This window comes from Neopsephotus bourkii, unplaced genomic scaffold, assembly GCF_033783945.1.
Source record: "Neopsephotus bourkii isolate Nb327-2 ecotype Australia unplaced genomic scaffold, CSIRO-AGI_Nbou_v1 NB_95, whole genome shotgun sequence".
In the NCBI taxonomy this organism is placed as follows: Eukaryota; Metazoa; Chordata; class Aves; order Psittaciformes; family Psittacidae; genus Neopsephotus; species Neopsephotus bourkii.
Window position 1 is genome coordinate 415,560 of NW_026900612.1, and position 23,941 is coordinate 439,500.

The window sequence follows — 23,941 nt, forward strand, 5'->3', positions numbered from 1 at the left end:
CAACAGCTACTCCATAGCAGCTATTGCCACTCGCCATCCTGCCCCATTGATTCCTCTGTCACCAAGGACCAGAAAGAAAGATGATGACACAAGTCAACAAATGGGGACTCATCTGAGTATAACAGCAACTACTGTCCCAGAAGAGCAACCCAACATCTCACCACAGCCTTGGAGCACCTGCCAGTGAAGAACCCCCCACCCAAGGAGACAGAGCTTGTGCCACTTCCTTATGAGATGCCATCACCTCCAAGTCACCAAGGATGCTGCCACTCCAAAGGATAGTACTGTGCTTTAATATTTTAGAGACAAGACTTTTACATGGTACAACAGCAGGCTGTACGTCCTAGACATACATACACACTAGGTGTAGTTAAAGCTTGTGTATTTGAACAATATTAATGTCCAAAAAAATGCACCAAGTCTTACAACAACAACGTGAGCAAAATCCAAGGCCACAAATAGAGAGAGGTATGTTTTAAGGGCTACAGGTCACGTGGAAATCAAAACCAGTGGTGGTGCAATGCGAACTTTATCCTGAATAGAGATAAGGGGTTAAAACACAACTTTTCCCTTACCTCAGGAGCAAGACTGTTTTACAGAGACTTAATTTCCAAACTAAAGCAAGCAAAGAGAAACAAATATACTGGTGTGTGCCCCTTTGGTCCTCAAATCCTTTTTCCTGTTTTTGAGTTAAAGAGAGAGTTCCACTCTGAACCTCAGGCAAGAAAGGTTTAAGGCTTTTTCAGCTGGATATTTGAAACATACACTGAAGCAGAAAGTGGCAATATCTGCTCTCAACCATTTCAGGAAAACAAATACCATAGAGTTAGTGTATTTTATAAACGTGCAAACACAGCCTGTTTACACTAGCAGACAAACACTGTTACAGCGCTTAACTCTGCAGAATCCAGAACAGAGGATATTACAAAAGATTTTCCCCAATAATGCGGTGAAGGTCATCAAGGTAAAATCAGTGTAATCAAGCACATGAGGTGGTTGTTCTTGAAAGTTCTTTAGGCCCAATGGAAATCTGACCAGACATTTTCATTCCATTTCCAACATGGGTCGAAGCAAGAGCCAGGAATGTTGGTTAAGGTGGAGCTTGCCAGACCAGGAACTGTCTTTTAGGTTCACATACAGAACATCTTGGATTCATATTCGGCATAGCAGATACCACTATGGGAACCTTCTCTGTGAGCATCTGACACCCTGGCTGACATTTTATTCTTTAACTTTTGCCTCCTGTGCTTAGTTTGGGAAGGGTGGTTTTCATTTGCGCCTCATGTTTTCCCAATTAAGAGTTACAAAACACCCATTAAAACTGTAACAAAGTATAAGAAGTTCAGCCAAGTCCAGCTGACTGAACCTTTTGTACCAATACTGCCACATACAGAGGTTGCCACACAGAAAACAATGTGGTTGAATTCACTTTGATGGCCCTGGAAGTGCTTTTCTCAATTGCTCTTACAAAATAAGTTGTTGTCATTTCAGGTTACTTTGCCCTTAAATGACCGGCTGTCAAGCAGAAGAGGTACAACGGTGCTGTGTTCAGGATTTCAGTGCTCACCTTTGGTCCAACATTTATGAGATGCAAATCTTGACAAGCTTGAACTCTTAATTTTCAGATTACCAGACTACTTTTAGCTTCTTGATCTAACCCACAGAAATCCAAGAGGGAACGCTCAAAATATAATATCATTAAAATCCTCTTTGGATCTCTTAGTCCTTCACAGACTGGATTTTTTCCCTCCCCCCTCTTAAAGTTTGCTTAAAAATAGTAAGAAACTAACAGTTAAAAGTGGTCAGAGATTCTGAGGCACAGATAAGAAGGTGCATAAAACTGTGTATACTGAGATAAGAATGTGCCCCAAATAATTTAGAAGTTAAATCCCTGCACATTAAGAGGCTAGGACAAATGTGTTTTAAGTTTCTCAAACAAACAAAAAAAAAAAACCACACAAAAAAGGAGGGTTAATACTGGCGAGAACATCAAACACCACCAGAGGTAACATCTCAAAGAGGTATAACATAGACATCCAGATTTTTAAACAGCCACTGCAGGACTTGTAATAAAATATAATCAGAGAGAGTTCAGGACCATACTTTTCAGCAGAGGTGCAGTTTTTGCAGCATAGGGGTCCTACAAGGATCCACAGCCTTTCCATCATTTCCTGTGCTGTTCCACATTTATTCTAATAAACATAACTATTTTATAAATATCCATTTCACTCCCAAGCCCCACTTTTCTCCTGAGAGCAGAATATTCTGCATTGTGGATGAAAAACATTTCCAAAACCCTATTTGTTGCTTGTAATTCTGTGACATTAGCATCACTGGAAATCCAGGAGGAGCCTACCTCATCATTACGTTTTCATTTGCCATCAGAAGTCCTTTACCACACAAAGACTATGACAACAATTCACAACAATTTAGTTTAAAAGTGAGATGTAGGAATAAGTAAGAACAGTGACACTGGACAAAATTTCCAGAGTGCATTTAGAGAATAACACAGTTTCAGCTCCTGATGAGTGTCAAGAATTCTTCACGGGTCTTTGGATCTTCCCGGAATACTCCCAACATTGTGCTGGTTACTGTTTTACTGTTCATTTTCTGTACCCCACGCATTACCATACACATATGCCTAGAAGAAACAAGAGGGGAGTCAATAAATCAGGCATACTCAGAAGAAAGAATGCCACAAATGTTTCTTACATGGTCACATTCAATTCTGGGGAAGTGACAAAACCTCCCTATCCAGAATGGACAGTATTACCTCAGCTGTCCTCTAGAGAACAGAAAGGCAAATTCCCAACCCACAAGTGCTGCCTTCCCCCCTCCAATCCTACAAAAAAATCCCACCTTTCTAAGGTGTATTCTGATGGTAAGGACATGCCTGTTGCTAGTCCCAGGCTTTGCTCTACTTGAGGAAGCAGAAGGTGCACTGAGGCAGCGTACAGACCTAGCGCAGCTGGGACAGCTGACCACATTGCCAGTTGCCACATCTCTGCAGCAGAGCAGGTAGGCACCCACTTTAATGGCTCCAACCCACTGGGCCATGGGCAAGGATTATTACTGCTGTTGTTACGCACTCTGCTTCGTAAAGAAGGATGGCACACAGGTACCACAGACAAAGAGGCAATGCACAACAGCTCTGCAGCACACAGCTGGTATCACACGCAGGCCATACACTACCACAGAACAGCTCAGAGTAACTTACGTAGCTTCAATAACCACTCCAACTCCAGCAGGCTGTAAGGCTTCTGTGATGGCTATTGCAATTTGTTTGGTAAGGCGTTCCTGGACTGAAAGTACAACAGGGTGTTCAGAAGCAGTGTTAAATCTGACCAGCATCCATGCACAGCCACTATCTGGACAGCAACATTGAATCCTCACTTCCAAACGTGCCTGTTCCTCACCACCCGTACAGAAGTACTGCTCTTCCTAAGTGTATTTTATTAGTACCAAATCCTCTTTTATGTTTTTAATCCTTGAACAGACCTTTTATTTGCTTGTTAATACTGGAAGTCATTTTGCCCTATACCTTTGCAGGAATTGCATTACCGTGATTTGTTACAACAGCTCTTACATTTCCTACTATGCAGTTAGATTTTCTTGCTTCTCTATTTTCTCTGAACTTTAACATATTTGTTCACTGGTTTTACTGCTACACTATTCATTCCCTGCGCACAATTTCTCCTTCTAAGAAAAGGAAATGAAGATTTAAAAATGAGCAAATTAAGGGAACCTACTGTCCTGCAAAGCTTAAGTTCCTGCAGCTCTAGTACTCCCTATCCACTGATCTGACACCTAATGGCCACTGAGACTTCTGTCACCAAGAACAGGCCAAATTTAACTGCAGGAAGAGAGCAGGCTCAGCCAAATCCAAGGTCCTGCAGCTTCCTCCACTTCTCAAGGACAGCAGGCAGGCAGCCCATGACATGGCAGCTCTTACTTCATCTCTTCAGCCAACAGGATGCTGGCTTACATCAACATGGGCATCACCAGCAGAGATAAAGATGTCATTGTCCCATCTACTCAGTGCTTGTCAGGCCACACTTGGAATACTGTGTTCAGTTTTGGTCCCCAATAGGCAAAACTGGCCACAAGAGGAAAATCTTCCACAATGAGAACAATCAGCCACTGCAATGATCTCCCCAGGGAAGTGGTACATTCCCCAACACTGGACACTTGATATTTGGCTGGACAGGGTGCTGAGACATCTAATCTAGGTCATGCTTTGCCTAGAAAGGTTGGATCAGATGATTCCTGAGATCCCTTCTAATCTGCTATTCTATGATTCTTCAAACAAGAATTCTTGAAGGCATCTCTCAAACTATCTGTAGGAAAGTTCACCTCCAGCAGCATCCAACTAGTTTAGTTATTCCTGGCAGCTGTATCTTGCAGCACATGTATACCCTGAATCAGTTACTGGCTACAACTATTTTCATGGGCAGATGTTACACTTTAACTGGAAATGCAGAGGCTGAGGAAGATAACAGATGAGAAATACTTGTTCAACAACACAGTGGTTTTTGTTACACTAAAATTTGCTCAGCTGTACTCCATGTACAATTACCAGTGCCCTAAGCTTGCTAGCAAAGAAGTGCACACAAAAAAGCCAAAAATTTGTCTGCTTACCTTGTAATCTTCTACTGTATATTTCCACAATCCTGAAAGAGAAAGGAAAAAGGCAATGTTATAGTTATTCCTATCTGACCATCACTATTAACTTGACACTACCAAACAAGACCACTGTACTGATCTGTGTCCTTCCTGGAAAACTGTAACACCATGCTGCTGCTCAGCCCTGGCCGGCATTGCTCAGGACATCCCTCAGCACATCCCTGTGTTTACTGGTAGGTTCCTCTTACCCAGAGGGTATTTCAGAGGCAAACCTGGCACTTCTTAGAGCTGATTCTATTTGCTGTTACTTTTTAATTATTGTACCACCACACCCCTCCGTTACATAGTTGCATGGGAATCCATGCCCAAAGACTCCCTGAAAGCTAATCCTTGAACTGAGGTCAGACTACCTCCTTCTGCTTCAATCTAAACCAAATGCTGTTTTAAGGACAATTCAGATACTGGGATTCCCAGAAGGCTATTGAAATTAAGCAAGAAATGCTTTGGATTCTTGCATTTAACCGTAAATGTAGCAAAAACAATGAGACAGAATTGCATTCATTTAGAAGACACTCTCCACCCATATATCACACCATCCTTCACATTTCAATGCAAGAATAACCCTAATACTCCCCTCGAACATGACTTCAAGTTTAAGCCACTTGTGGGGCAATGCAAGTGATACTACCATCATTTATTGCCACAGTCCTGTAATCCACACATTCAAGAAAAAAAGTCTTATAATTGGTCTGTAAATCAATGGGTTATTCATGCCAACCTCAAATGCTTAATTACACAATCAAGTGGCCATGTAAAGTTGCTACAGAAAGCTTCAATACCCGTCTCATCAGGCTAGACAAAAAAGCAGACACTGGCTAGCAGCCTGAGGCATCAGTTACAAGCAACATTTCTGACAATGAGACTTGCCTGCTGCTTTGGAGAGAGAATTATATGCTGAAGACTCCCCTCCAGAAATGAAATGGTTGTGTTACAGCTATTCTAGACAAAGCAACATAATATTTAGATGAAATATATGGATAGGAAACAAACTGATGCTCAGATATTTTTATGATGCTGTTACATATAAGAAATCCTGTAAGCATGTTTATGTAAAACCAATTCTTTGCATTAACATTTTCAAGCCCAAATTTAAAATCCAAAGAAATATGTTTATTTACTGAATGCAGGTCATCCACAACTACAGAAACTCACCATATCAGGCTAATCTTATTACAAAAGATTAAGCCTACAGTACCAGCAGCATCACAAATCTTTGTTTGAACACTGGTTGCATTATGTAGGGCACAAAAGGAAAGCACTATTTGGCCCACCAATCTTTTCATGGTAAGCACACAAAAGCAAGTGAGAAATGAGAACATTTTGTTATACAAGAATCTAATCTTTTCGTTATTGCAGTATACAGGAGTCCTACCCTTGAAAAAGAGGCAAGATTTAACCTTTCAAGCAGTGCAGGAAGCCTTTCACATACTCATGCATGTTTCTATAATGAGAATAAATAGTAGGAAAATTGTACACTTCTAGCACTGTGTTGCTACTTGCATTAAAAATCACCGAAAACAGTTCTGAGCTCTTTTTTACACCTGCAGTTTAGAAGTAACAAGAGATCAGAACAAGCACAAATCAACAGATGCACATTACAAATGTGATCCTTAATCCTGCGTTCAAGCCCTGCAGAAATGAAGCCAAGTGCTAAAGACAATCTCTTCAGCAAGGATGTTCACTCTTAGAAATCCAACTCAAATAAACCCTTGCACCACCTAAAAAGATCTAGCCATATGAGTGCCAGCCAACACACAAGCCACAAACTGCCACACAGACATCTCCAAGGGTAAGCAGGTACAGAAGGCAGTCTTTTGCCCAGCAACTGCAGTGCCGATCTTAGAACCTCATCCTACAATTTCAGCAGTTAGGTACAGCCACAGAGAACATGCAGGAAAATAAATTTAAATGTCAAACTGCCTGTTTCAGCCTTTTAACCAGAGAAAAGTCCACTCCTATAAGCACTAGACAGGAAGATACCCCCCCTGTAACTTGTTACCTTAACAAGATGTGACTTCCAAGGGTCCTTCCACTTCCAAACCAACTTCATTGTTGTGCAAGCAGAGCACAGAACAGGGCTGGCTGACTTTAAAACGCTGTAATGTCATATCTACCCATTTCTCACTTGCTAAGAAAACCCAGCAGGCATGCAGATTTACAAGGCTAATTCTCATTAGTGTTACTGGAACTACAGCAAGATTAACAGACATATCAGGGAAAGCATAAGCAAAGCCTATGTGGACTTTCTGAACTACAGCCAATTTTTTAGATTCATTTCTCAAGAAACCCTTCCACTCTGGTCCCCATAACATGCTTATTGAAGGGCTCTACCATCCCCTTCCACACCAGAACTAGAAAGCATCACTTTATAACAAGATTCAGTGCAACAACTGATCCAAAGGAAAAAGCTGAGGAAAAAGCTATTTTGTGTAACAAATGGGTTTCTCAAGTGCATCATAACTGCTTTGTTTCTTAGGCGCTCTCATCAGGTTTCAAGTGAAAGAAAGAAATGCCAAATTTATCTGAAGTCAGCCAACAGATGAAAGCTTTAGATTCAGTTTCCATCCATAAAGTGTGCTCATTTGCAGTGTGGAAGTTTGGGATTTTTGTTCTTATCAGTCAATATACACACAAGTATCAAATAGTTAGAGACCCCCACTGGTTTTTGTGGCCTGCTTTAGAGCATGACCAAATTCTTTATTGTTCTTGTGTCAGTGCTTCCTGCAGACACCAATGCTTCGGATGCACATACAAAAGCACTACAACTGTACCACAGTCAACTGATGTGAATTAACACAGAGCTCAAAGACTTATCTGCCCTCTCCACAAAAAACATAATGCTGAGGATTGGTCTAAATCCAAATCCAGGACACAAACTGAGGTGAGCTTTACAGGGGGACCAGATTAGAAAGATTAGCACAGTTAGCACAACTTGGAATCCTTTCTACAAATTAGGATCATTTTCATTACATTAACACTTACCTAGCAAGCTTGCTGAGGCCAAGTACTTGTTTGTTAGGAAGATAGCCAATATGTACCTAGACAGGAGAAGAAATCATTAATAGAATCAAATCCACACTTCCAAATGCATATGAAACTCATGCACAGAGAATGAGATGTGCATTTGTTCCAGAACTAACTATGGAACAGTTCAGAAGTCTTAGCATGTGGGAGGAACATGCCACCATGCAAGCCTGAAAAACTGTGGAGCTAACAAGAGACTACAAATGCCTGGCGAGGTCAGTGTCCTGGTGAAGAACAGCTAAGTTTTCTGAGGGATAGAAAGATCACAACTCTTCAAGAGTTCCAAGTTCAGGAATGCTACTACATTTGGGTACAAAAAGCAGTCTATTACTCAGTACAGCACTGTTCATATAAAATAAACATGGCTTTTCTTTCAAAACCTAAAATGGATTTAGGGAGTGGGAGGGAGAGGGATTGTATTTCACTTCCAATGAAAGTTCTGATAGCAAGAAGTACTTTGCCACCAAAGTCAGGCTGCACTTAACTGTTGTTCAGGGTTTTCTTCCCCTGCTTTAGTAGTACCATACATCACTGTGCAATTAAGTCAACTTCCATCCTACTCAAGTATGGATTTGCTGAATATTCACACTAAACACAGTTGCACTAAGTTGGAATAAGTTTAGTAGAAAAATGCTCAGATACAAAGGTATCTGAGGGGAAAGGTACTTAGCTTCTTAGTTTTAGAAAGCAGCATAGGCTCTGAATTCAAGTGAGTTTACAATTATAACAGATTATAAACCAGCACTGTGTCACTGTACCAAAGACTTGAAAGATTAGCCAAGATACAGTAGGTGGGTGTCAGTGTAGGATTCTGTCTTAGTGCTTTGCCGACAGGCCCCGTCTCAGAATCCTGTATTGCTGTATCTGCAGTCAGAGGTACCACAATGCACCTAATTACCTGGCTAACATGCTCATTCCTATCACTTCTGTTGGGTAATCAACCTACTGACACCTGAAAAGACATGAAACATTTCAAAGTGAGAGACATAACTTAGAAGCAAATGTTGAATCCTGTTCCCCATTGAGTGTTTTTGCGAATTTCTTAAGTTTCATTTAAGATAGAACTGCAAATTCAAGACCTACTGGTCGGTATTTGCAGCCTGTTTGATGTACCCAACAGGAGAATGGTTAGTCTGAGAATATTTAGAGGCATACCAAGTCATTTAGCAGACCATTATACGAGCAGGACCGATTCGGTGTTTGCGAGGAGATTTCTCCAAACCACACAGGCTAAACTGCTAGATGTAAAAAGAATGCATATATTGCCACAGGAGTAACAAAGAGGATAATAGGCAAAATAGAAAGCTTGCACAGAAAAAGAAGTTACCTTGATTTCCAGTATAAAATACCAACAGTGAGAAAAAGCAGATGAAATTGAGTTGACTCAACTAAATAAATGGCTGGTTTCTGTTCGGGTATTGTATTTTTGGGAGACAGTTTACTTGGAACATATGTGGTACTGACTGAATTTTATAGACAACAAAAGTGTTTGCTACTCCCTGGCCTGTGAGTACTTTATGATATAACAGATGGATCAGAATAAGCTCCATCCTTCTGTGCTGATATGGGAGTGAAGAGGCTGAAATATGCTGAAGGGACTACCCACTCTGAACTCCTCATCATGTTTACAGTGGTTAACTTGAGAATTTTTATTTACTTTTTAAAGTTGTTGGCATCACAGTTTCAACACCCTCTGGAACACCAGTCCCTTTCATGGGAGTCCCAATCTAAGCACCCTCCTGCTAGTCAGTTTTGACCACGCTCTCCCTGATGGGGCTCATTTATTTAAGACAGGGCTACTAATCAGAAGCTTGTTCTGCGCACAGTGGGTTCCCAAGGTGAACGTGCACTAGATAGCTCTGAGCCAGAAGCTAAATCCGTGACAGAGCCAGTGTGCAGGGTGAGCTGGTTTAATATCAAGATGTCTGCCCTCAAGGCTTGCTGCTGCTTCATGAAGAAGAGCTTTGATATTAAATGTCAGAAACCATTAGATTACATAGACTAGGAAAGGTTGAGCATTATATTTTAGGAGCTTAAATTCAAATAAAACTCACATTAAGGAGGTCTTTCTTATTTGTATTCTGAAGATTAACTTCCAGAATCATAGCCGTAAGCAGTAAATACTTAAAGCCTTAAAAGCTTTGTAGTTACAGCTACAAAAGGTCTTTTACATGTACTTTAGGTCTTTTATCATATACTCCCACATTTGTTTTGTGAGGAAGAATTACCTTTCCAACAAATGGAACGAGATGATGCTCACACAATGAGAACATGTCTATGTCCTTCACAATTACCATCTCATCATGATCTTCATCAAAGATGGCGTCATTCAGAACATCTGAAATTAAAGATTCATGTTAAAAAAAAAATTTAACACAGAAGCATGGAAGGTTCTTCCAGCCAGTATCTGAGAAGTCCTGTAGCAAGATCACAGCTCTCTCAGTACTATAGACTTAATGGTTAGGATACAGGAGGCAAGTAAAGAGTAACATCACAAGTACACTTCCGTTTGCATATGGCCATACAGTTGCCACAGTGCTATGTCAAACTACCTACATGCTACACCAGAAGTCAGCCTGTAGTGCTTTATTTAAATAATAGTGTGAGTCCAGATTAGAATGAGTCTAGTCTTAGCAGAATTGACATGTTAAGAAGAGGAGGATGCCTAAAAATGGGCTTTCATTAGTGTTTCCACATACCACAAGCAAGGCTGAGCCCGAGGTTTGAGAAAAGCTAAACCATCACATCAGTTTTTTCAAACACTTCAACATCAGCATCACTGTTTTCAAGGAGGGTTTGCACTCAAATAAGATACTCTTATTTCATCCTGAAGCACACCAGTCAGCAGCTCTTTAGGCACAGACAAAAGCTGAAGAGACAGATTTGTATGCACAGATGGGGAAGCGATTCACTGTGTCCCAAACTGAGAGCAGGCATGTGTATTCATACTCCGGCCTAATTCTGCGCCTCAGAGTTAACAGAATTGAAGTGGAGAAACCCACAAAGACAGAAGGAAAAGAAAGCTTGGTAAGAAAAGGGATACATAATGTGACACTTTGCTAGCATCAAAATTTAGCAGGACAGATCCTCAGTTGCTTTTCCAGATTTAGCAGTCCTCTGACAAGTCCCCTAGCAATCCTGACACAGGTTACAGCAGATCACTATAGCCTTCACAAAGATTGCAGGCAGCTGGACCATGCTTGGAGAGGTTAAAAGTAAACAGCCTGAAGAGACCAAGCCTTTTGAAGGACAAGAGAGAAAAGCTGAATAGAAGAGAGAGATTGGAGATAACAGCAAGAGAGAACAAGCTGTACAGAAGGGCAAGGAACTCTGCAAACAACTTGGCTTGGAGACACACTGACACTTGGAGTTACTTTCAGGAACCACTCACATACCCCAGGACCAGAAGGAACAATTTGCTCAGGGACTGCCCTGCTTCATCCGCAGTGGAGCTCAGCATCTGCAGTGGCAATTATACAAATCTAATAGTCATGTCTGCTCTACTTGCCTTTATGCCTTCCCCTGACATGCACGTACACCTAATGGCCACCATCTGTTGTCAATAACGTATCATCATCATGGAGCATTTTAATTTCCTGTTTGCTATCAGCACTACACAGGTAACCCTGGAAACTGTGCGCAAGATGTTCTCCCTGCGATGCATGTTTTTTCCTGGAATGGCTGGCAACCTGCAAGACAGCAAAGCTGAACCCAAGAAGGCTTCTGATCAGGTCAGAGAGCAGAGTAAGGGGCATGAAAGAGCCCAGGAAACAACTCTGTAAAGGCTCGTGATTTTCTTCTTCAAATTTCAAAGCCTAGTTTACACCAAGCTGGCAAGGATTCCAATTATATAGGAGCATCATGCGGTTGTATAACTACGAATTCAGCAGGAATAGCCAGAATCCAAAACAGAGCAGGCTCAGAGGAGAGGGAAGAGGAGACAGAGCCGCTGTCTGGGTTCTTAGTCCCCTCCTGCAGCAAGCACTCTGCAGGTGTACCATTTCTACAGCAGAAAGGCAAACACAGCTCTCACAAAACCTGCTACTATGAGCAGCATTATTAAAACAAAATCCAAACAGAGCCACGGAGCATCTCCAGAGTGATTGCTGCTGTTATTAGGCCACAGCTCGGCTCATACCAGCCTTGCCAGGAGTGTATCAGAGTCCAATGTTAGATAAGGATTTATGTCAGCACACTCTCAAAGCAGACTGTTCAGAACAATCAAACACAGCCATGCTCTCATTCAAAGTCATGACAATGTGTGACACAGCATAAGGCTAAAGCTGTAACAGAAGGTACTTCAGCCATGAAGTCTCATCTATATCTACATATATATGCATATGCACACTTATTTATATATAAATGATACATTAATAGGTCCTTACAAACTTTATCTAAGGAGCCTAAATCCATCATGGGAATGTTGAAGACCCATGTTGTATCATAGAGGCAGCTGTTATCCTATTTTAAAGCTGGAGGAGGAAGAAGGTTAAGTGACCCATGAAGCATCACGCAGGCAACTTCAGAAACAAAATGCATCCTTCTCATGGCTAAAGCAATCAAGCTTTAAGGGTATGTAAGCAAACAGATCTATGTGCTAAGAATATAACCACAGAGCTGGAGGATGCTTCACGTTTCTCATTTATATGGGTCTTGCCAATTTTGCACCTTAGATTTAATATTACAGCCAGAGCACAGATGATACCTGCTCAGCTACACAACCTTTGCAGCTGTGCCTGCAGCATGCTGATTTTAAGTCAGCACCTGTTACTCCTTGCAAAGGAGGACCAGAACCCATAAAGGAAAAAAACAGGTTAGTAGTTTTATCTAACTTTGTCTGCTTTTTTGTGTGCGTGTGTCATTCAATTTGCAACAGCCACAAATAGAGCCCCAAGAAGCTCAGCCTGCATCCTGCAGCACATGTTCTGGACAACTTAACACAGCTGAAAGGACAGAAGGGGAAAAAAGTCCTCAGATTAACCAGGCCAGAAACAAAGCTGAGGATAAATTTAGGCCTCTTCTGCCATTCTTTCATTTGGAAGCCCCAAAGCATTTATTCTTGACACTGAGGTCAAGATCCAGAAGTCATGTTGTCCCTCCCCAGGCCTGTCCCAGTTCACACAGAGCAATGTGGCTGTTACACTGGCTGCATCTCTCAGCTCTAAAACACTCACCTGCCTTTTTAATGCACCTGCATCTTCCCCATCCCTTCCTCCTGTGACACCAGGATCTTCAAAGCAAAACTGTAAAAGTCTACAGGGCTTTTAGAGGGATGAGGGCTTGAACTAAACATTGCTAGCTTGGTTTCCTAACAAAGCGAGGCACCTGAAGCTCAGATGGGCTCCTCAACAGATTATTTGTTAACACAAAAAGGAAATTCTTCCTCTCAAATGAAACAACACTTTTACTCCCTCCAAGTAGCACCTACGTAATCATCCACATCAGTAGGGTAGGACCAGCATGTCCTCCCCTAGCAAGGGGATGAGCATATTCATTTATCATCCCTTGGTCCCTCATAGTCACACCTCCCTTCACTCTGCTTTTATCAGTGACAGCTGTGTTCAAGTGCTCCTACCAAGCCCTTCCCATAAGCCAAAGGAGATTGCAAATATCCCCATTTTCATTTTTCACCACCCCAGAAAAGCTAAGGGAATGTACTGCTTAAGTCCTTAAGCCTAGACATATCATGTTAACTAAAAGCTAAGAATACAAGTTAAAATAGATGGCTGGGAAGAAGGGAACAAAACCAAACATTTTAAGTACAGTCAGGGTGTTCTCCAGATTATTCCAGCTGATTTTGCCTTTAACACAGAGCTCAAGTCCTGGTATACAAACTTCAGTGAGCTCTTAAAACTAATTAGTCAACTCTACAGCAAGTTAACTACTGAAACAGCAGAATTAATTCTTCTCCATTTATCTTCAAAAAGAGTTGATAAAAGCAAATATCAGAATTGGATGAAGACAGAATGAGAAAGACCTTTCAGGATTTTGCGTCACAGCTAAGCAAAAAGACCTGTTGCTATAGAAACTATTTGCATGGCTTTAATGTGACACAGGAAAGCAAAAGCACCTCTGGCAACCAAAGACACAAGAGCCTACCCAGCATATGGCTCAGTAGGTGAAGAGAATGAAAGATGGCAGCACTCTGCAGAGTGACACTGCATCAGCTTCACAGTACTTCAAGTGTCCCATTTTTATTGTGCCTGGGAGACAGAAGAATGATGTAGGCTGTTCTACGAGTTAAAGTACTTCCCTATGGTGCTAAGTTGCCTCACTGCTCCACTTCAGAGTAGTCAGACTGAGGATTGTTCAGTGTCAACAGAAAAAAGGCAGCCTCAGAGATCCCCTGAGCTCGTGAATCCTGCTAGAGACATAAGGTTCTCCCGATACTCATTACACAGCTGGTCACTGACAGCCCCTATGCTCTCTATGGTGACCTGTAAGTCACTGCAGGCAGCTGAGGCCATCATAGGAATGAGTTCAGGACAAGGGAGGCAGACGTCCTGTGAGAGTGGTGTGGCAAGTCGCACCATAGCAATACCTATTAGTTTGGACAAACTAAGATACAGGCTGAGGTCAGGTACCTTCTGCTCTCTTGGGAACAGAGACAAAACCAATAACAGGGTACCCAGAACAAAATAGTAATGGGTCATGGTTTTGAGGATACTCCAGAACAGCAGTGCCATAAGCCAGAGACCAAAGGCTAACCATCCAATAAGGTATAACCAGCTGGGGTATGTTGGCAGCCGCCTTTGAATGTGTTTCTCAAGTGCTTCTTCATCTGAATACAGATGTAACTAACAGAGCAGGAGACACAAACTAACAGCTGAATGTGCGATAGGGAAACCAACAGACTACAAAGGCAGAATTAAATCTGGAAGGAAATTGCTGTGAAAGCCTTTCAGTTGCTTCTGGGTAAGCAGTAAGATGTCAAGTCAAAACTGAATTATTTTATTTATTCATGTGATGACACTAGAGGTAACTGTAGTTAGAGAAAATATTCCAGAGAAGAAACAATTATTGCAGGCTTTCAGTATTAAAAAGGTGCCAGGAATGTATTATGCACACAGAGAATCAGGCTACAAAACCACTCAGTCATATAGTTGGGTACTGCTGCAGAAATTTAGTGACTTCAGGATAACAAGAAAGAGGGTAAACAGGGTATGCCATTTGCTTCAAGAAATCTTGAAGAGCTCTGGAAAGAGCCTCAGCCTATGATGCCACTTTATTATTTAAATAGGCAATAGACTTCAAGAGCTGCAGAGAAAAAACAGATAAGCACTATGTGGCTTCCTTCCTATAACACACCTTCCTAACAGAAACCTGACTGAGAAACCTCAGACACAGAGGAATTTACAATTTATGACTAATATTTCAGATTTCATCACTGCCACATCAAAGGACGAGAAACAGACATTCAGCTTCCAACAGGAACATTTGTTTCATAAACAAAAGTTAATTCCTCAGTTACCAGAAGAGAGGTGAACCAGATGTGTAATTTAAGACATATCATAGAAGCAAAGATGGAGAAAAAGCATTATTGCTATTCAACTAATTCTGGCCACTATTTGTACAGATTTATTTTCCTATGAGACACTTTCCATGTTGCTGTGGGAGACTCAAGTCTATTTGTAAGAGATCAGTTATTGCAGACTCTCAGATGAAGCTAAGATTAGGTTCTAGATGTTGTCCTCTGCCAGGAGGTTTATTAATATGTGGGAAAGCAGGATTATGGAGATACACTTTAAAATGTATCAGGATTTCAATAACAATTTCAATGTCTCATGTCATACAAGGTGCTGAAAGTCCCCTTGTCCATGCTTTCTGAAATCAAAACACAAGAAAAAAATCAGAGAAGACAAAACACTTCTGAAAAGCAACATGACCAGGAGCCTTTAGTAGGTAAAATCTGAGAGGTTAAGACATTTATTACATTCCCAACAAAACTGTAAAAGAGCTTGGTGTTACTTGAGCATTAATGGGCAGGGGAGATCACCCTGGAAAGTCCAACAGTCCTAGTTTCCAGCAGAAGTTTCACTGCATGAAATAACTCTTTCAGTGTGGTAGGCTTCATGCATGTGGGTGTACAGGTTGAGGAAAAAAAACCAAGAATCTTACTCTGTACAACCCAGTATTTCTCACCCTCTGATCTACAAGAAAGAAGCTATTGCTATACCACAATAGCAAGTAGGATTGAGTACACTCCCAAGAAGTTTGCCGATGACACCAAGCTGTGTGGTTCGGTTGATACGCTGGAGGGAAGGAATGCCATCCAGAGGGACCTTGACACGCTTGTGAGGTGGGCTGATGTCAGCCTCATGAAGTTTAACCATGCCAAGTGCAAGATCCTACATCTGGGTCAGAGCAAACCCAGACACAGCTACAGGTTGGGCAGAGAAGAGATTCAGAGCAGCCCTGCAGAGAAGGACTTGGGGGTGCTGGTTGATGAGAAAATGAACATGAGCCAGCTTCAGTGTGTGCTCACAGCCCAGAAAGCCAACCATATCCTGGGCTGCATCAAAAGGAGTGTGACCAGCAGGTTGAAGGAGGTGATCCTGCCCCTCTACTCTGCTCTCATGAGACCTCATTTGGAGTATTGTGTACAGTTCTGGTGTCCTCAGCATAAAAAGGACATGGATCTGTTGGAACAAGTCCAGAGGAGGGCCACGAGAATGATATGAAGAGAGGCTGAGAAAGTTGGGACTGTTCAGCCTGGAGAAGAGAAGGCTGCATGGAGACCTCATAGCAGCCTTCCAGTATCTGAAGGGGGCCTATAGGGATGCTGGGGAGGAACTCTTCATTAGGGACTGTAGTGATAGGACAAGGGGTAATGGTTAAAACTTAAACAGGGGAAGTTTACACTGGGTATAAGGAGGAAGTTCTTTACTGTTAGGGTGGTGAGGCACTGGAATGGGTTGCCCAGGGAGGTTCTGAATGTTCCATCCCTGGCAGTGTTCAAAGCCAGATTGGATGAAGCCTTGTGTGACCTGGCTTAGTGTGAGGTGTCCTTGCCCATGGCAGGGGGGCTGGAACTAGATCTTAAGGTCCTTTCCAACCCTAACTATTCTATGATTCTATGCTGATACTCGAAATACTAATAGGTTATACTGTTGCATCTATGGAAAGAGAACTAGCAGTACCTTTTTTCCAGGGAAAGAATAAAGTAACTCACCAGCTCTTAGCAAAGGGCAGTGATGTTGATCAAACAAGTCTTGTTTGTTTAAGACACTGCCTATCTGTTTTATGTAGTGATGCTTAGCACCTCTCATCCACAGCAAACTAAGCAAGCTTGGAAAATTTATGAGCTTACACCATGGCTGTTGTCTGTCAAAATACCAAATCCACAGACAAGATGATGAAGAAAGAGTATTAAGGTTGCATTTTCACCATAGGAAAAGCAACACTCACACTGTTCAGTTAATCTTCTCCATAAGACCTAACTAGTTAGTACTTGCTTTAAAATAAAAGCTGCACAGTAGAGTCACTTGGCTTTCAGGGAAATAATGCATACAAGCACCCTTTCAAACCACAGAGCTTCAGAGAGAGAAGTTATCCTCTCCCTGTATTTCCAATTTTCATTTTCCTGTTAAACATGCTGAAAGGACAGCAGAACCTGATTGAAAGCTAACACACCTACCAAAAAAGTCTTCCAGCCTTCATTCATATAACAGTTAGCACCACTACCAACAAACACAGTTTAATGAATATGCTGTTTTGCTTAAAGTGCTTATGGATGATGAAACCAGGTTAACTTCCCACTGTAGATGCAGGCAGCTTGTTCAAACTGTGCCTAATGTTTCCTATGGGATTACACAATCAGAACCAACTCCTTTATGATTTACCTTTTGAAGTTAACATCACTGACATTGACTGTAGCTGACACTTTCTGTAACTTAGCAGTTAGCTCTGCTTAGCAAGATGTAACTGAAGCTGAAGACTTCAGAATCAAAGTTAGTACTGTCTGCAATCTTTTATTTCCATTTATTCACTCATTATCTGCATCTGCACACACGTGCTTTGTAGCATTTATAGAGACTCACAGACAGCACCTCCAAGTATGACATTAAGCCTTTGGTAAGAGACAAATCTCTCAAGGTTTAGCCTTTGTGTGGCAGGCAATTGCCTGAACCAACTCTAAGAAAGCTAAAGGCAACTGCTATCAGCATTCCTGCTGTTAGCCTTTATTAAACAAGAGGATGGGTTACTGTTTTGTTATATAATTTACTCCCAGAAGTATGAAGCTGATAGATCTGACTCTGGAAAAGAAAACTTGTTCTTGGATACTCACGTGGAAGCACTGCATGAAATTGAGAAGTGATATTGTCAGTATCTTGTCTGCTCTGCCATCCTCACCAACACATTAAGAGGTTTCTGTTGGAATGGCTGCTGGTCTACACAGAAACCCAGGTATAAACTGCTAGCATTTTTTAATCTGGTCCCCAGGTGGATTTCATTTGAAGTCACTGGAGGCATTCTTGCTGCTCCTGTAGAAGTTTGATGACTTTGTATGTCATGTATAGAAGCAAGATCTATACGTTTTAATACATTTTGTCAAAGAAAGGCTGAAGCCTTTAGTAAAGCCAGGATTAATACATGGAAAGACAATCTAGAAAGAACAGAAGGAGACAGATTTACACATTTAGTAAGTAAACTCTCTTAATGGCTCTGAAATGCAATACTGACCAGCTGCAGAACACAGATAGCAAAGATGAATAAGGGGTAAAGCAGGAACACTGTTACTCTGCATTATGAAAGAGAAGCTGGAAAACAGAATCAGCTTCTGTGTTACATAAATCTGAACGAAGAGAAGCGTCAGAATTTAGATGTAATCTTCCCTACAACACTACAAAGCTATGGAAAGTACAAAAATACAAATAAAATCAGATGTCAGGGAAGCAAAGAGACAAGAGCCAGGAAAGATCAAGTAACCAACACATTTAACCATGCCCCAAATGTATTATATTCTCAGACACACAGTAATCAAAAAGATCATAGAACAGTTTGTGTTGGATGGGACCTTAAAGATCACCCAATCCAAACACCCTTCAACAATCAGGGACACCTTCCACTAGATCAGGTCCTTCAAAGTCCTGTCCAACCTGGCCTAGAATGTTTCCAGGGACTGGGGATCTACAACTTCTCAGGACAACCTGTTAAAGTGCCCCACCACCCTCATTGTAGAAGGCTTCTTCCCAAGATTTGGTCTGAGTCTACCCTCTTTTAGTTTAAACCATTACCCCTTATCCTGTCACAACAGGCCCTACTAAAAAGTCTGTTCCCACCTTTCTTATAAGCCCCTTTTGAGCACTGGAAGCTGCTCTAAGGCCTCCCAGAAGCCTTCTCTTCTCCAGGCTGAACAACCCCAGCTCTCTTAGCCTGTCTCCATAGCAGAAATTTTCCAGCCCCTAAGCATCTTCATGGACTCCTCTAGACTCACTCCACAGGTCCATCTCCTTCTTATGCTAGGGACCCCAGAGCTGAATGCAGTACTGCAGGTGGGGTCTTAAGCAGAGCAGGAGAGTGGGAGAATCACCTCCCTGAACCTGCTGGTCACACTGCTGGTGATGCAGCCCAGCATACAGTTGGCTTTCCAGGCTGCACACTGCCAGGTCACATCCAGCTTTTCATACAGCAGTACCCCCAAGTCCTCCTCCACAGGCTGCTCTCAACCCCTTCACCCCCAGCCTATGCTGATTACTAGGGGTTGCCCCAACCTTGCTGGATAACCTGGGCCAGCACCTCACCACCCTCACAGGGAAGAGCTTCTTCCTGGTATCTAATGTAAATCTATCCTCTGTCAGTTTGAAGTCATTCCCCCTTGTCCTACCCCTACAGGCCCTTGCCAAAAGTCTCTCTACAGCTTTCTTGTCAGCTCCTTTAGGTACCAGAATGCTGGCCCAAGGTCTCACCAGAGCCTTCTCTTCTCCAGAGTAGATTACACCTTTTTTTGCTGTTACATATGGAAAATTAAAATGCCATCAGAAACTAACTGCTTTTCTCCTGCCTACCCAAGGCAGATAAGCAGACAGACTCAGAAAGCTGATTTTAAAGCCTGCAGCTATACTACCATTCACTACCTTGGCTCATCTTCATCACTTTTCTGGCTGTACAGTCTGGCAACGTTTTCACATAGCGGCAAGGGTTGTGAGCACAGCTGTGGCCAGCTGAAGATAGGTGTCTTTGCTTCTAATCCTGTATTTGTACAATTACCACCACAAAGCTTCTACTTGACAAGCCTTATATGGAAAGACGGGAATTAAAGCTATTGTGTCTGTTACCCTTTGCCTGCTGGGGGGTTAAACCTGAACACTGCTCCTCAACACATCCCACAAATCACTGCTTTTACATCTGCCTATCCAGACAGTTCCACATAAGGAGCCAAATAAGCTGTAAAATAAACCTGAGAAAACAAGAAGTCAGGACTGCTTTTTATTGGCTTTTGGAGTTGGGTTTTTGTGTGTGTGTATGTGCACTTGATTTTTGTTGATTTGCTAAACGGTGTTGACTTGTTCTTCAGCTACAGCTCTTTCTTCTGTGTCTAGTAAAAAAAAACTTAAGCTGGGAAGACTGAAAGCTTGGCATAGAATCATAGAATAGTTAGGGCTGGAAAGGACCTTAAGATCGTCAAGTTCCAACTGCCCCAATGTGGTCAGGGACACCACACACTAAACCAGGTCACACAAGGCTTCATCCAATCTGGCTTTGAACACTGTCAGGGATGGAGCATTCAGAACCATCCTGGGCAACCCATTCAAGTGCCTCACCACCTTAACAGTAAAGACCTTCCTCCTTATATCCAGTGTAAACTTCCCCTGTTTAAGTTTTAACCCATTACCCTTTGTCCTATCACTAATGAAGAGTTCCTCCCCAGCATCCCTGTAGCCCCCCTTCAGATACTGGAAGGCTGCTATGAGGTCTCCATGCAGCCTTCTCTTCTCCAGGCTGAACAGCCCCAACTTTCTCAGCCTCTCTTCATATGGGAGGCGCTCCAGTCCCCTGATTGTCCTCATGGCCCTTCTCTGGACTTGTTCCAAGAGTTCCATGTCTTTATGCATTATGCAAGAAGACGCGAGTAGCTGGAAAGTAAAAGGATTCTCCACCTGAGGAAGGAATGTTGTTAGTATCACAGCTTCATTTTATTTCCCAGAAAAGAGCAGTCCAAGAGTACTGCACCCAGCTGTGACACTTCCTATTCTAAGGTATAACACAGCTCTCTCCCAGGCATGGATATTTAGAGGGAGGGACTATCCAGAACTACTCTGTACTCAGAAATGTGAGAGATTAGGACAGACTATTTAGGTCCCAGCTAATCCACACTGGAGCAGGAAAAAAGCTATTAAAAAATGCGAAGGGAGCTTGAGGCTCTGCACACACCTGGCAGAAGGATGAGAGGGCTTAAGACAGGCAGCAATCTCACTCAGGTTCAGCTCAAATTCATGGTCAGAAACTATCACCAAAAAAAAAAAACACCCCATGTTAGAGACTAGCAGGATAACCAAGAGGCCTCCTGTGTTTTAGAGCAGTAGACACACATGCAGCTCCCAAATGAGAAGTTATTCCTAGTAGACAAAGGATTATTCCGCAAAACCCTAATGAAACCTCATCTCGAGTAGATCATACAGAAGGACTGAAGGAAGAGAGGAACAAGGATGGCCATTGTAGCACAGAACCTATTTTCAGAGGTGAACCTGAAAACCTGGTTTGATTTAAAGGGCAAAACAAATGCCTAAGACAGAAAAGCTGCTCCTGGGGCAAGCTAGGACACAACACTGGCACAAGTATAAGCGGGCCCCGAGCAAGTTAATGTCGGAAGTTGTATGCAATCTGATTTCAGAAGAATAGAAGCGGAAAGGTGAAAATGAAACTAAACACAAAACCCATCCTTCAAGTTGAAGCACAGTGCGCTTACAGAACAGACTCCAGGGTGTTAGCAGGAGCTCCCTGATGCCAACCATCAGCATAGCTCAGCTTTATTTTTCTTTCAGCTGCAACACATTGATGCTGTTCTGGGGCAGGCTCCACACACCAATGCTGTACTCTGGAGAGCAAACCATTATCATCTGCTTCCTTATTCACATTCAAAAGATCCTTGCTGCCAGTATTTGCCTCCCTTATGCACTAACAGGAACTTGCTTTTTACCGTAAGAGAGAGCAAAAGGGGAATTCCCCAGCTGGGAAAGGTTCGTTAATGGGAAGTCTAAGAAGAAAACTGATGTAAATACGAAGTTTTCAATTAAGATTTACCCTGCAATATAACCAAGAGACACCTTTGGAGTCGCTGGTGATCGGGAGGACAAATCCCACCCAGCTCCCCTCCTCCTGCCCTCAGCGAGGGCTCACAGACAAGGGAGCAGGGATGTGAACCCGGGACGCCTCTCTATACCAGCATTTACTGCTAGGACCCTGAGATGCGGCAGGGACCTCCCTGACCGCCTCCTTTCTCCCTTACCGCACTTCCTCAAGTTTAATTTCCACCCTTGAAAAACCCCACCTGATAAAAGCATCAGCAGAAGTGGTCTTTCTGGGAGAAAAATTCAAACCACCTATGTCTGCTGATAGACGCAAATTCACTACCCGCGCTGAACACAGCCTAGCTCATCTGGAGACGAGAGGAAAGTACAATCAGTAAGTTTCTATGCCAGAGCTTGAAAAGTTTATGCTGGAGAAAAGGAAGTAAAAGCACTTGTTCTAATCACCGACACCAGAAGCACAGAAGTTTATGACACAACGTGAACTTTACCAGCATAGAGCTTAAAAAGGGGAAGGAGAGGACAGAGAGACCCCGAGGTGTGCCTAATGCTGATGACAAGAGGCATTAGACTGCCGGTACTGTAGCACATAGCGGCGAAGCAATACAGTAGGAAAGCCAGCCCCACGGCTGGTATGAAAGCAGCAGGCTCCAGCTCCGCCGCCCGGAGCCCTCCCCGGGGTGACACCGGCCCGCCCGGGGCAGCACTCCCTACCCGAGATGGTCTCCTGGTAGCCCTTGGTGAAGAACTGCATGGCGGTGGCCGCCCTCCAGGGCGTCTTCAGCAGCCCCTGCCGCTCGGGGTCCTCGCCTAGCGAGCGCAGGATGGTGGTGTACGCGGCCGCCAGGCTGGGCAGGCTCAGCTCGTTGTCCTCCTCGCTGCGGGGCCGCTCGCCCCGCCACCCGTCCCCGCCACCGCCGGGGGGGCCGCGCGGCTTCTCGGCCACCGCCGACGGGGAAGCGGAGGGCGGCGGCGGCCTGTCCTGCCGCGCGTACCCGTTACAGCCCCGCGCCGCCTCCATGGGCGCCGGCAGGGCCCAGCCTCGGAGCGGGCAGAGCGCTGTGGTGGAGCCCGCAGCCCTCAATGACCCCGCCCGCCGCCGCCTCAGCCCAGCACCGCGCTCCTGCCCGCCGCCTCAACCGCGCGCTTTATACCGCCCGCGCCGCTGCCATTGGCAGCTGCTGCCGTTACGTCACCCGCTGTGTCATGAGCCGGCCGGTCTCAGCCCACCACGACAGGGTGGCGCCAGGAGTCAGGGCGCCCGGGGACGCCGGCAGCAGGGACCCCTTTCATCCCCAGGGGATGGATGGATGGATGGATGGATGGATGGATGGATGGATGGATGGATGGATGGATGGATGGATGGATGGATGGGAGAGAGAACATCCTGCTGGGGTGCGGGTCCTTGCCCTGCGCACCAGGTTCCAACACCGGTCTCCATTTTCCCTTCACCCTGTCCAACTTGGAAAGCTGGTCCTTTTTCCTCCGTCGTGACGCTGGTGCATTCCACTTCACAGCCCCCCACTGCTGCTGGAACACTGTCATACCCATCCTGAGGTGCTTTGGGTCTCTGGTGGCATGGTACATCCACCAAAAAGATTCCAGGGAGGGATTTGTCCTCCTTCATGACAGTCCCCACCGCTTCATCACAGCTTTGTTTCAGTCCCTTTCAACCTATGAGCTCCACAGCCCCCTTCCTGCTGCTCATGTGCCCCAGGGTTTTCATAGTCCCACCTATGACCCTGGAACATGCCCACATACTTGGTGGTTTCTGTGGAGATCTGACTGGGATGTCACCCCAGTGGTGGTTTGAACATCCTCCATCCTCCAGGCACTTTTTGGGAAAATATGGCAGACAGAACACAGCTCACCTTTGCCAACAGCCCTTTCTGCTCCGTCCCAAGTAAGGTTCAACTACCCCAAGTAAGGTTCAACTATTGGTTGTTTGGAAGGGAGTTCCCCTCGGCCGAAGCTGATCTGGGATT

The 23,941-nt window shown here is 43.6% G+C and overlaps 1 protein-coding gene across 1 annotated transcript; it reads right to left on the reverse strand.

Moving 5' to 3' along the window:
- Positions 1–270: 270 nt before the first annotated feature.
- Positions 271–23,059, reverse strand: GCH1 (GTP cyclohydrolase 1). The gene is made up of 6 exons (XM_061355661.1): positions 22,671–23,059; positions 9,936–10,045; positions 7,666–7,721; positions 4,639–4,670; positions 3,218–3,302; positions 271–2,641 (listed from the first exon to the last, which is right to left on the reverse strand). Exons 1-6 carry the CDS (start codon positions 22,975–22,977, stop codon positions 2,515–2,517), a joined length of 717 nt encoding a protein of 238 aa, XP_061211645.1. The 5' UTR covers positions 22,978–23,059; the 3' UTR covers positions 271–2,514.
- Between the last annotated feature and the right edge of the window lie 882 nt (positions 23,060–23,941).

Coding starts and splice junctions, on each gene's coding strand:
- GCH1 (XM_061355661.1), bottom strand. CDS start 22,977: ATGGAGGCGGCGCGGGGCTGTAACGGGTACGCGCGGCAGGACAGGCCG. Junction 7,722..9,935: donor TCGTTCCATTTGTTGGAAAG/GTAATTCTTCCT, acceptor TCTCCTGTCTAG/GTACATATTGGCTATCTTCC. Junction 2,642..3,217: donor GGAGTGGTTATTGAAGCTAC/GTAAGTTACTCT, acceptor TGTTTCTTCTAG/GCATATGTGTATGGTAATGC.